The sequence below is a fragment of the Dryas octopetala genome, chromosome 9, assembly GCF_963921425.1.
Source record: "Dryas octopetala chromosome 9, drDryOcto1.1, whole genome shotgun sequence".
Classification (NCBI taxonomy): Eukaryota; Viridiplantae; Streptophyta; class Magnoliopsida; order Rosales; family Rosaceae; genus Dryas; species Dryas octopetala.
The window spans coordinates 4,041,567-4,055,540 of NC_141374.1; the positions used below are offsets into that span (position 1 = coordinate 4,041,567).

General features: G+C 33.0%; 1 protein-coding gene across 1 annotated transcript; it reads right to left on the reverse strand.

Annotated features, from left to right (window-relative positions):
- Positions 1–3,022: 3,022 nt before the first annotated feature.
- On the reverse strand, positions 3,023–7,356 carry LOC147273249 (pectin acetylesterase 8-like). The gene is made up of 13 exons (XM_086256349.1): positions 7,075–7,356; positions 6,421–6,542; positions 6,234–6,316; positions 5,948–6,077; positions 5,658–5,737; positions 5,463–5,549; positions 5,250–5,374; positions 5,100–5,160; positions 4,908–4,961; positions 4,742–4,819; positions 3,793–3,898; positions 3,428–3,573; positions 3,023–3,269 (listed from the first exon to the last, which is right to left on the reverse strand). The coding sequence occupies exons 2-13, from the start codon at positions 6,539–6,541 to the stop codon at positions 3,144–3,146; spliced, it is 1,197 nt and encodes a 398-aa protein (XP_086112475.1). The 5' UTR covers position 6,542; positions 7,075–7,356; the 3' UTR covers positions 3,023–3,143.
- Between the last annotated feature and the right edge of the window lie 6,618 nt (positions 7,357–13,974).

Below are 13,974 nucleotides of genomic sequence, written 5' to 3' on the forward strand. Positions count from 1 at the left end.
AGAGAGGTTATAATAGGAGTGGGCTGAGAGGTAAAGTATTTGAAATTAAAATCCCCAGCAGCCCGCCCAACCCCATCTGCATCAACTGCATCAACCCCTCCCTTCCCCCCAAATCTTTAGATTAATATTTGAACATTTATTTTCAACTCTTTTTTAAAATTTAATATTAAAAAATTCCAAATTAGTGCCCAACTAGGAATAAATTTATTTTTCTATTCGAAATGAATGTCAGAATGTCAGGGCCGACAGAAAAAGCTTGATAGCATTTCTAAATGGGCACGGTATAGTAGCGGAAAATCTATTGGGCACCCTTAATCGGTATCCTATATGAGATTACACACCTATTTTTATTCAATTGTGCCCTATGTATTAACAGTGGCTATTAAACAATGTCGTATGCCCAGTTTTCTAGTAGTGAAGGATTCCTTGTCTAACACTTGCCGCCCAAGATTAGTGTAGGGCTATCCTAGTTTGTATAGGGTTGTATTACTTGTTCACCAAGATTTGTTCCTTGAGGCTTACACGTTTGTACTTGTATAAATAGCCCTTTAACATAATCAATAAAGTCAAGAAATTACATAATTCTACACTAATGCTCCTCTATACACAAAGCCATGCATATATTAATTCTTACAAATATAAGCAACATTTGAAAACTAACCCCTGCTAATTTCTCTCTAGAATTCTACTCTAACTTTAGCATTGGAGAGGGTTAGACTAGCACGTACCATACTGATACCTGAAAATTTTTAAAATTAAATTCTTTCTACAATCCAATTTTTTTCTTGTTAATTTATGGCACTGGGGGTACGTGGAAGTTTGGTGTGTGATCTTCATGTAGTTATTAGACCAGTCCATACTGATACCTTTCTAGTGACCCTTTCTTCCTTGTGCAGGATCCATCTTGGTGCTTAAACAAAAGGTTTTTTACTCAAATATCACTTGAGCTGTAGGGGTGTGCTCAAATACCACCAAAACTTTTTTTTTTTTGTTAATTTAATTACCACCTGAACTTTCACATATTGGCCAATCTACCACATACCGTCACTTCAGTTAATTTTTTTTTGTTTATTTTAAGGATATTTCTGTCAATTCATATGATAAAAGCATTTGAAATAAGGTCCGTTCATTATAACTACTAAAGTTTAATTAAATTTTAGTTTAACTACCAAAATATAATTAGATTTAGTTTAGGTACCAGTTGACTTTTCAAAGAGTCTAAATATATAAATGTATCCAATTATCATGTTATTTACGAATCTACCCTATTAAAAATTAGGTTTGTCTCAGTCTGAACAATATACTAATACCCAATACATAGAGAAAATGGAGTCACATACGTACATGACAGCAAACAATGTGTTTGATGAAGCGTCCAACCCCACATGCCCAATTACAAAGAGCCACCATTGGGGTCCTTGTCCAAATGTATAATGTTATGTGACGGGTCAATTACTCCACCCACTTCCTTAACCTATGCAACCAATCCCACCTTCCTCTTTTCCTAAATATATAATACGTATAATCCATCTCCTTAGCCAACAATTAAAGATGAAGAGAGAGAGAAACAGAGACAAAAACAACAGAGAGATGACCATTAATTAATTACATCATGGAATTGCTGCCCCAATCCAAAATCGAAAGCACCTCCTTCATCAATTAATCTCATCAAACACAGATCAAGTACTTTCATGGCATGTAACCAAACCCAACTTTCAAGCCTCACCTATGCACATGTTTTTCTAATGACCCAGTTGCGAATTATGTCTGCAAATTTCATTTTGGTGTTTCATTTGTTAATTTAGTCACAATTACATTATGATTGTGTGACATACAACTGTGAATGTATATAGTCACAATTGTGACTGTCATGTAGTCACTAATGTGGTGACTTAGTCACAATTGTGATACTCACACTATATAGCAATCACAATTGTGACTGACATGCAGTCACCAATGTAGCTAAGTCACAATTATACCAATACAGATCAGTCAAAATTATATTAATATTTATACATACACTAAATAATTTTACCTATTTATTTTACTTAGGATCTCGTTTTCACTTAGTATTTAGGATATAACTCCCGGATTTGAGCTTAGGTCGAGAGCTAAATCATAAAAGCATAACCTATTAACTCTAAAATTTGATTTTAAATCTTAAAATAGCAACTTGAAACGTTAAGCCCTAAACTATATTAAATCATAATCCAACAAACCTGCCATGAAACTCAATAAAAAACATCTGAACTAACTTTCCAAAAATAAAATTAAAAATGATACAGATGTTGCTCTAGTGGTATGTTGGGCAACATATGCAGTGGCCCGTTCATGAGTGTAGTTTAGTCATTGTGAACCACAATTGTATATTTCAATGAATGATACAAGAGTATTGAAACTCTTGCATAAACTTCATCAGCCGTGGGTGGGCAAATCTGTCAACCAATAAGGCCCAAAAGAAAGGGGCTGTTAGTTTGTGACCTAATCTGAAAATCAACTCTATTAATTAGTAGTCCAACCAAAAAATGATAGAGTCTTACTGGTTTTCTAAAAGATTATTGAAAATAGGTATTTAATCCTAATTTTATATAATATTGAAAAAAAATTCAAATTAAACCCACTAGAAAATAAAAGACTTTAAGGGTATTTCCTTTTTTTGTTTTTTTGTTTTTAAGTTTTTTTTTTTAATTACATTTTAAAAATTGTTTTTAAAATAATAATATTTTTTTATTGTATTCATGGACAAAATGGAAAGTTTGAAAATTTTTTAATGATTTAACAGAAAAATAGATGTCAGGTTGCAAATTGGCACATATTGATAACTTCAGGTGATAAATTGGCAAGAAAAAAAATTTGGGTGGGATGAGAGCACACTCCCTATAGTCCAGTGGTATTTTGGTAAAAAAGCCGAAACAAAACAACAAATCCTTTGACCATCCACCACCATAACAAATGATTTTGCTGCAACTGTTAACATCCTCTTGCTTTGTCAGTGCAGAAAATCCTCATGACACAACCAAGCTCAAAGGAATAAATATTATTTGAGAACGATATGCGGTCAATACATAAATGTCCATAGCTTATTAAAATTACATATATCGTTTCGGTAGAAAAATACATTATATATTTTCAACATAAAGAAATTAATCTTGTTGCTCGTTCGAATCAAAAACACGGTTTTTGCAAGTAGGATTGCAAGGATAACGGCAATCTATCTTTTTGAACGGACTACGGTCGTAATACCAATCTCCAACTGCCTTCGCAATTGTCTGCATAATATATTACGAAAAGATTGTTCAGAAAATTATAGTTTAATCAGTCATTTGTTTCTATAAATATGAATGAAACCAATAAAAAGTTGAGGGAAATGTAAAGATAATTAATTGATAATGGGTGGAGATTAAGTGAAGATTACAGGACTTCTTACCGTCTTGCCCAACATGGGAGAGTCAGCCGCCAACCATGTCTCCTGCGTTCCAATTTGGCAGTGGGCATAGCAAGAGTCTATGAACAATCCATTGGATGGAGAGTTGCTCACACCAGAAATTGTTTTTAAGAACTGCAACCTAAAATCTGAAACAAATGCCAACACAACAACAAACCAAGTAAATTTTCCAGCACCCAGTCTTCTCTTGGTATGTCCCAAAAACCATAAGAGATTTAACCCAAGTCCATTTTGTATGAACTGAATTCTCGGTTTATATTCTCAAGGGGCTATGAAGGATTCTAGAATAATTAACTTGAATCTCTGAAGGATTGTCTAATGGTATATAGGAGGCTTTTGGTATTTACCTTCCATGGTTTGAAGTTGAGTGGGTGAGCAGTTCTTTATACCAAGCTTGCAGCTGCGCCAGGATCCCCGAGGATCCGAAATACCCGGTGCCAAAATGTTCTTTATCTGAAGGGATACAGTGAGGAATCAAAGAAATGCATGCCGACATATTCTCTTAATTTAGGAAGTGAAAACAAAGCATTTATATTTAGATGTTATATAACTGTCATAGGGTTTAGGGTTTAGGGTTTAGCGTGGGTTCGGGTGATACTGTTTTCTATTTATACAATTGCCAAATAGTATGATAGAACAAGTTAGCACTGACATATGGAGAGAATAATCATAGATCCGTTTTCCACCAAACTGGCCCTTGCATTGAGGTTGTTGTTTGTTTTGTTATCAAAGAAAGAATAATACAAGCTAAGCTATTCTTGTATACAAAGTTCCTGAGGAAACAGCACCGATGATAAAAAGAAAATTGCGCAAGAAGCTAGCTGAGCTAAACCAGAATAATTAAATTGCTTATCGAGCTACAAAAGATAAAAATAAATGGAGAAAGAGAAAGAGACTCAATATGTTAATTTAGCCACTAATTTGGCGAAAGGATGGGTTACACTGGGGATAATCTTGGGTTATCTAAGAAAATAGATAAAATCAAGTATATAAGTATAGAATACAATAAGGATGAGAATTAAAAAAAAAAGAAAGAAAAAGAAACTATTGTACCCTAAACTATTACTTAGTTCTATATTCAGGGTTGCAGATTCATAATACATATGCTAATAAAAAGTTTTCGACATTTATAACTTTGAGCATAAGGCAAAAACATCACATATTTATTATTATACATGCTGCTGGCAAAAAGACTTCTTTTCATACAATCATTAAATAGAACTAGAAAAGAAGGTTGCATGCAATACAAAAAATTGGAAAGTATTGATATGCAATCATGGATTAGAATGAGCTAACCTGCCAAGAATCATAAGCTGCATTTACAAAAAATATTGGGGTCTTGGTTCGTGGTACCACATTTTGTGGGAAGAAGCACTGCAAATTTGCAATATTTTTGAAGGAAATATAAGAAGTAATAAGGAAATAGGGAAGATTAAAATCATACAAAAATAGAAATACGTACGAACTCTGGTCTCAATTTTGAAGTGCAGGATGCAGGTAAATTCTTTGCTGAACCCTGCCACAAAAGATTGATAATCAGAAGCAGAAGCTAACATTTACCATATGCACAGAATGAAGGCTGAGAGGGAGAGAGAGAGAGAGAGAGAGAGAGAGAGAGAGAGAGAGAGAGAGAGAGAGAGAGAGAGAGAGATACATGTGTTGCAACTACTTCACTGTAATAGGCTTGAATGTGAACTGATCCAGTAACTGTCTTCCTGTTAGTCATTACAAGGTGTTAGCAACTGTGAAATTTTAGTAAGGAAATACATCTGGTCGAGATGGAAGAAATGAAATGCAAGCTTACGCATTAATGAAATAACCAGCATCTGATAGACATTTCACTTTAGTACCCACAGGTAGGAGAGAACGGAAGTTATCACAATGAAGAATAGACGCCAATGCGCCAGCCGAACAACCAGAGAGAATAGCCTGAATCAGACAAGTAGTACTAACAAATTAACCATCAGAGGGGAGGACAAGATTGACAAAAGTAGACAGTTCCAAGAATAGGTCATACATTTCGAGCATTTTTCATTCCTTTTGCTAATAGATCGTCAATGATGGCACGGAAAACCCTTGCTCCTCTGAAGTGAAGGTTTGTAGCCTGATCAAATTATTGTTTAATTAAGAACAGGCCATGTGAAACAGATGAAACCGCGCGAACATTCAAAATTTCTTACCAAAGAAAACATGGTTTGTTAATTGAACTTACTGGGTCTACAGCTTCCACATCACCAGTGAAGGACGACCCATCACAGTACCTAACTTTGATTCTGTTCCAATTATAGAAGTCTAGCACAAAAAAATAAGTTCTATTTTTAGTGTTGGAAAAAATAAAGGAAACAAAAAGAAGAAACTCATATTAAAAAATTGAGAGCTATGTTGATCAGTTACTGAATCATACTTTGGATATGCTTGTTTTAACAAAGCAAAACTCGAGATCAAGGCGAAAAAATTAATTTAAAGACAGCTAAATTAATGAGATATGAAGGCAAACTGAACCTGGACTGAATTTTTGCTTGTTACTAAGAACCCCAGAAAAAGACATTTCCTTTTCCATTTTCTTAGATGAACCTCTGAAAGTGTTCTTCCGCTCAAGGCAACTCGCAACATTGTTACACCATCCTCCTCCCTAAGAACCACCAATTAATATCAATTAATAGGAATGTCAAACATTAATGCAAAAAAGTTTGTTACAACTAAATAAATTTGTTTAATTAACATTCCCACCCTATCCTTTCTTTCTTTCAAATCAATTTTATCATGGCAGGAAATTAAAAGTACAAACCTCGATGTGAACCAACCAATTGTTAATTCCTGCACCGAATCCCTTGTCAAAGTGGTAAGCCGGTGCACTCCCGTCCAAACAAACTGTATAGTTTTTCAAATTCATATGGTATCAAAAGAAACCTCAAAAGAAATTGACATGGGAGCAATGGAACTTTAGAAAAATACTCAATTCTAATATTTCTCACCGGCTCCTTTGGCTACTGCATCCTGCACAAAAGTGATTCCCACAGGATGGCTTTCTGCTTTCAGCAAGATCAGCAAACACACTACAAGACTTAGCCATTGGCCTAATCTTGCATGGGCCATTCTGCGCATATAAATGTTTTTGCAATTAATACCCCAAAATTAACAAAACCAAAAGGATTACAAAGAAAAACAGAGCATTTGCATATCTTAATTTTAGACAATTTCCCACTACATCACAGTAACATATGCTGTGAAGTTCCTAGTTGGTTTAATGAAATACTCGAAGATACAAAATTGTTGTCTTCACTCAATTACTGTATCTAACATAATAAAGTATAGGTCCATCAAATATTTAATAAACTTCCAAATTTCCAATCCAGAAGGAACATTGATATATTTTTAGCTAATTTGGACTGAAAGACAATGCTTATTGATCTTACTCTGTTTTATTTGCTAGGCAGAATATATATACTACAGGAAAAAAGAATATATTCAATGTACAATGTTGTCAGCATTCAAAGAACAAACACTGAATAAAAGCTTCATAGCCTTCATAGCAAGTTGTTCTCTACAAACCAAATAAAGAAAAAAGTAAAACAGGACTGCTTTCTTACTATGAGAACGAACCAAAAGCATATATTGCTAATTTATACCTTTGGAAACAGAGAGAGAACACTTGAAGGACTCAAAGAATGGGAGAGAAACCCAGTTGAGAAGTTGGGCTTCTTATGCCAAACTATAACTGAGAGTAATGGAAGAGAACTAAAAGCAAAGAAATTGAAAATGTGGGGAGTGAAGAAAGCTCTTTGGTAATAATGGAGTACCAAAGTTTACAAAGTAGCTCATTATTATATCCAAACGAAAAAGTGATCACCCTTCAGGCCTTCACGAACGAATCCAACCGACATTATTGCTCACAGCTGCAAAGCATAGTAGGAAATCTTGTCCTGTCTGTGTACGCGTGTTTGGTGCTCATTCATGAAAACGAGTGTATGTCAGAGAATACACATGAATCTGATCAAAACTTTCATTAACAGTCGTTTATGTTTCAAAATAGGAGAGGAAGATGCCAGCCAACTTGTGTCGACACTTTTTAAACTCTTCCACGTGAGATGGTCCCGCGTTTGTATGGAAAAATATAGTTAAGTATTTTTTGTGCTAAAATACTATTTTGGACAAAGCTGTTTAACGATTTTTTAGATTGTAAATTTGTAATTCTTGGCAAAGATGGTTACTTAATTTAAAAGTTATTTACATTTATACCTTTGAGATTTATTGTCTCTCCACGTACAATTATTGAGGTTTTAAAAATTACACATATACTCTCTAAGGTTTCAAAACTGTTGTATATTCCTTGCAAAAAAAAAAAAAAAATTAAATAAACAAAAAAAAATATATTTATATTGAGGTTGGACCTGACACCTTGAGTAATCTTAGTAGGCCATTTCACCCCTTAGCATGTCTTTTTACATATTTTCTCATCATTTTTCGTCTCACTATAGAGGATTATGTGCAACAGTTTTGAAACCTCAGGGGATATATGTATAATTTTTTAAACCCGATGAAGTGTATGTGACAAGACGAAAAATCTTAGAGAGTGTAAATATAAATAATTCTTTAATTTAAACTTATTGGACATTTGAAACTTAACTTTAATCTTTTGAATGTGCAGTCATGTCAACAACTAGTAATTCAATGTAGGGCTCACCAAATAGCCCAAGGCCCGAAGCCCACCCGAAGCCCGCCCGGCCCATTGGGCCCGAAGCCCGATTTGGCCCGACATTTGGGCCGGCCCGGCCCAGACCGAAAATTTCTTGGGTTGGGCTTGGGCCATCCCCTTGAAGCCCACGGCCCGCCCAAAGTCCGGCCCGATTAGGCCCGCCCAAAGCCCAAAGCCCGTTTAATATCTTCAATAAAAAAAAATATAGGATTTTGGCTATGTTATGAATTGAACTTGAGACCTCATAGAACAAATTTCAACTCTCAACCAACTGAGCTGACTAGTTTATTTGTCTAATTTGTGAATCATAACATATTTAATAGGTTTTTCGTTTGTTTACTCTAATAAATTATTAATATGCTTATTAAGTTATTATATAATTCTATAATATTAGTAAATAGTAATAGTGTAAAGTGTAAACTATACTATGTAATACCATAAATAATAAACTTTGAAAATTATATACAACATTACAAATTTACAACTATAATAAAACATAAATGTATATGTATATATACAACTTTTATAATACAACTATAATTAAAGTTATTAAACCATGATTGTTCATTAATTTAATAATTTGAACCGTTCATTTTATATGTTGATAGTCAAAGATTATCTTTACAAAAAATCGGCCAAATCGGAATTCATTTACCCATTCGATTATCAGTAAAAAAACCATGATCATTCATTAATTCGACCATCGTTACGTCACTTTTACATATAAATACACTTGAAGAGTTGAAGAGTATAATTCTAATAACTTTCTCGTTGAAACCTTATTGTTTTCATAATTGTGAAGACCACAACGTGATTTCAACAATCTGAGCCGTTCATTTTCTATATTCATAGTCAAAGATCATCCTTACAAAAAATCAGCAAAATCAGAACTCATCTACCCATTCGATTATCATTAGAAAAATCACGATCGTTCATAAGTTGGACCACCATTATCTAATTTCTACATTTCCAATTGAACTAATTTTTTGCAGGGATGATTTTTGAGTGAAAAACTAAAAAATGAACGGTTCGGATCATTGAAAACTTGGAAACACGATCGAGATGTGAGCTTCTACATATAAATACACTTGAAGAGTTGAAGAATATAATTCTAATAACTTTCCGGTTGAAACATTGTCGTTTCCATAATTGTGAAGACCACAACGTGATTTTAACAATCTTAGCCGTTCATTTTTTATGTTAATAGTCAAAGATCATCCTTACAAAAAATTGGCTATATCGGAATTCATCTACCCATTCGATTATCATTAGAAAAACCACAATCGTTCATTAATTCGACCACCGTTATGTCACTTTTACATCTCTGATTAAGCTAATTTTTTGCAAGAATTCTCTTTGAGTGGGGAACTTAAACTTGAACGATTCGGATCGTTGAAAACACGATCGATATGTGAACTTCTACATATAAATACACTTGAAGAGTTGAAGAGTATAATTCTAATAACTTTCCCGTTGAAACCTTGTTGTTTCCATAATTATGAAGACCACAACGTGATTTCAACAATTTGACCCGTTCATTTTCTATGTTCATAGTCAAAGATCATCCGTACAAAAAATCGGCTAAATCGACATTCATCTACCCATTCGATCATCATTAGAAAAACCACGATCGTTCATTAATTCGACCACCATTATGTCACTTTTACATCTCCGATTAAGCTAATTTTTTGCACGAATTATCTTTGAGTGAGGAACTAAAATTTGAACGGTTCGGATCGTTGACAACACAATTGCATCGTTTGTTTATAAAAATATGTAATAAAATATATAATAAAACATATGTACATTTATGTTTTATTATAGTTGTAATGTTGTATATAATTTTAAAAGTTTATTATTTATGGTATTACACTATTACTAACATAATAGTATTATAGAATAACTTAATAAGCATATTAATAATTTATTGAAATAAACAAACGAAAAAGCTATTAAATATGTTATGATTCACAAACTTAACAAATAAACTGGTCAGCTTAGTTGGTTGAGAGTTGAAGTTTGTTGTGAGGTCTCATGTTCAAATCACAACATAGCCAAAATCCTATATTTTTTTTTAACATATATATGTGTCTAAACAGGCTTTGGGCCTATTTGGGCCGCCCGTTTGGGCCTAGCCCGGCCCGGCCCTCCAAGCCCGCAAGCCAAAGTCCGATGGGCGGGCCTTGGGCTTGTGTATTAAAGCCCAAGCCCGGCCCGGCCCGGCCCGAAAGCCTTATTGGGCTTCTATCATTCAAGCCCGAGCCCGGCCCGAACCCGAAAAATTTGGGCCGGGCTAGCCCGGCCCGGCCCATTGCCGACCCCTAATTCAATGTATTACACATCAGCCTCTCTTATTTTTCATTTCAATAATGTTAGAGGCACCACCTTATTATCCCAAACTTAATAATCTCAAATCATATGATAGATGATGTCGCAACCATATCATATTAATTAATAATTTTTTTTAGTTTAACATTTAACTCTAATTAATTTGATAAGACAGAATAAAAGACATCAAAACTAATTAACAAAAAAAAAAAAAAAATTGCAGGCCAATGCCAAAGTACATCTTCGGCGTTCGTGTTGGCGTCTAGCCAAAGTTGGATGTTGGATTGGTAATTTCGATGTAAAATTTGTTGTTGAGATGATCTCTGAAATAGCCAAAGTACAAGAAAACTGCTCGACTATAGCAAAGTAGTAAAGAATGATCACTTCGCTGAAATAGGCACAATTTGAATCTCTAGACCAAGCTGCAATTTGTATTTAACATCAGTTTTGTAATGAACCAACTACTTTGCTATAGTCGAGCAGTTTTCTTGTAGTTGTTATGTTATGTTTGATTTTATAGACTTGTTGGTAGAAAGATATTTATAATCCTCACAGGTTGTCATCGTATATTTTGAGGAAATTACAGATTTAGTTCAGTTATTTTATATCTATTTCAATTTTGGTTCATAATCTTTTTTAAGTTCTGTTTTGGTCCACTAATTGTTCCACTTGTTTAATAAAGGTCCAGATTTATTTCTCAAATTTGACCTGTCTTTTACCCTATCAAATCTCACTCAAATTCAGCAAACATATACTTGTTTTAAATTTATACATTTCTTCTTTACAACCATATAAAGATCATTCAAATTGAAGTTCTAAAACTCAAGATAATTGACCCCAAAGTAGGGTACTCGAAACTGCTAATTTTTCAAATTAACTTCACCCAATCTCAATTCTCTTAGATTCTAATACTCCAAATTTATTTTTATAACTAAGAAATGAAGAAATATAACTTATACTTCAATTATAATTGAAGAAAACATAATCCAAAGGATTTAAAGTCACAAATCTGGACCTTTATTGAACAAATGATACAATTAGTAGACCAAAACAGAACTTAAAAAAGATCGTTGATCAAAATTGAGCTAGATATAAAATAAGTGGACCAAATCTGTAATTTCCTCAATCATTTTCTATGTGATATTTTTCATTTCCCCATTTTAATCTCACTTAACTCACTTAGGGATTGGAGTGAATTGGTTCAAGTACCAACTTGTTTTTGCTATTAATTGGAGATTTCCTATACTTGTGCAGCTAATAATTAAATGTCACTGTTTGTTTAGTTTGCACTTGAAATCACATTTATTGATGGTATATCTTTCACATTGGAGAACTAATCTCTTTATTTTTATTTTTCTTTATCTTCATTGTTTGTGCTTCGAGATTGTGGCTTTTAAAATAAATCATCTCAAGTCCATGTATGTATATAATTCACTTGTTCTCTGCCACTTTTAGTACTAAAACTAATTTGATTTGTTTAATGTAGTTTGAAGATATTTTATGTGTTGTTTTAAGTTATTTGTTAAATGATTCATACTTGATCTATGGAAATTATATACATATTGTTGCCTTCTCTTTGGATCATTGGTATTGAATCAGATATATCCAAATCCAAATCCTTTTGATGATTTTATAGTGAGCATATGATGACCTATTTTCCCCTCTCTACAATTAAGCACCGAGAGAGGTTGGGGATCAATTTGTTGATGCTTAAATTCAAGTAACCTTTCTATGTTTCATATATCACCGAGTATGAACAAACTTGATTCATTGACAAACGGAAGGCTAAGGAAAAAATAGAGGTCCAGTGTTAAAAAATTAAATAAAAAATAAAAAATCAGACATAGGTTCAATTTTAGGCATCCATTCGGACTAAAATCTTAAAATGGTTTTCTAAGTTTTACTCAAATCCAATTTTTAAGACTCAAGTCCAAAAACTCATGACACATCAGCAATCCTTTATTTAAATAAAAACATATATAATTATGCAATACCTATTTTGTCCCTCACTTTGTTTTTTGAATGTTATTTTACATTATCTTCTAAAATTAAAGATTTATTATGCTTTATTTGAAAAAAAAAATATTGGAGATAATATTTAAATTAAGTTGCACATTGTACGTGACAGTTTGAGTCGGACCTGAATCCTCTCCTAAGCTTTCTAACCTGACTAACCTTTTAATTATAAAATGACATGTGTCTCTTGTAACATTTTATGGTTCACACTTATTTAGAATCATAATTTTAAATAAACATTTAAATATAAGCAACATGTGTAATTAAAGGTTTTGTTGGACTCTCTCTCTTCCCCTAAAATCTCTCCCCACTTCTCTCTCTGTACACAAAGTCTTCATATGAAACTGAAAAATGAAAATTAATTAATAACATCCTCCAACGCTTCATATAGGATATATATATAGGTTTCATGTAAATATCATTTTACTTTGATCTATTTACATACGCATATGGAGCAGATGAATGCAAAGATTTTGGGAACAAAAGTGACAATATGTCTGGTTTTTTTTTTTTTTTGGCCACGACAATGTGTCTGGTTAAAGTGATCTCTATGGTTGAAAACTGAGTGTAGAGCATCATTCTTTCTTGATTTCCCAAACGGCGTCAAATGAGACTGTTTTTTATTGCTATACATTAATCTATGGAGTCAATCTCTTGAATGTTCTTCTATTTGCAAAGATGGAGTTTTTATTCCTCCATCTTGTTTGTTTTTCATAAATTCATTCATGTCTTACAATTTCAAAAAAAAAAAAAAAAAGAACCAAAGCAGGGAGAAGCAAAATAGATAAAAATTATTTTCAATTGGTTATATACAATCCTAATTGAAATGGGAACGAAAACCAACAAAAAGAAAATAGACTCTGAGGACCAGAGAGGAGGTGAGAGAGTTTAGGGGAAGAGAGAGAGTCCAACAAAACCTTTAATTACACATGTGGCTTATATTTAATTTTTTATTTAAAATTATATATAGTTTTAAATAAGTGTGAACCATAGGATGTTACAAGAGACACATATCATTCTACAATTAAAATGTTAGTCAGGTTAGGATAGGAGATTAGAAAGCTTAGGAAAGGATCCAAATCTGTTTGATTCCTACTCCAAACTGTCTTCTTCTAGCATTTGATGATAGATTATTAGTGAAGAACATAAATTTTTATCTCTATGTCAAAGCAACCTTATCAGATTTACTAATTGGAGTCAACAATAAACATGATAGAGAAAAGATTTTGTGCCCTATTATGCCGCGCACAACATCTATGTGCCCTAATCTTATGTGGCAAAGATAAAATGTACACATCATTATTTATTTTCTATGTGACCTTAATATCCTTGTTTGTGAAAGACAATCTTACCCAACTCAAATCCAATGAATTAATGTGATTTCATTTTTATTTTATAAAAAAAATTATATTAATAATTTGTTATCTTCTCCAACTATCCATAATCTGCATCGATGGTCTTCAGCTCTTAAAAATATCTGCATCATTGA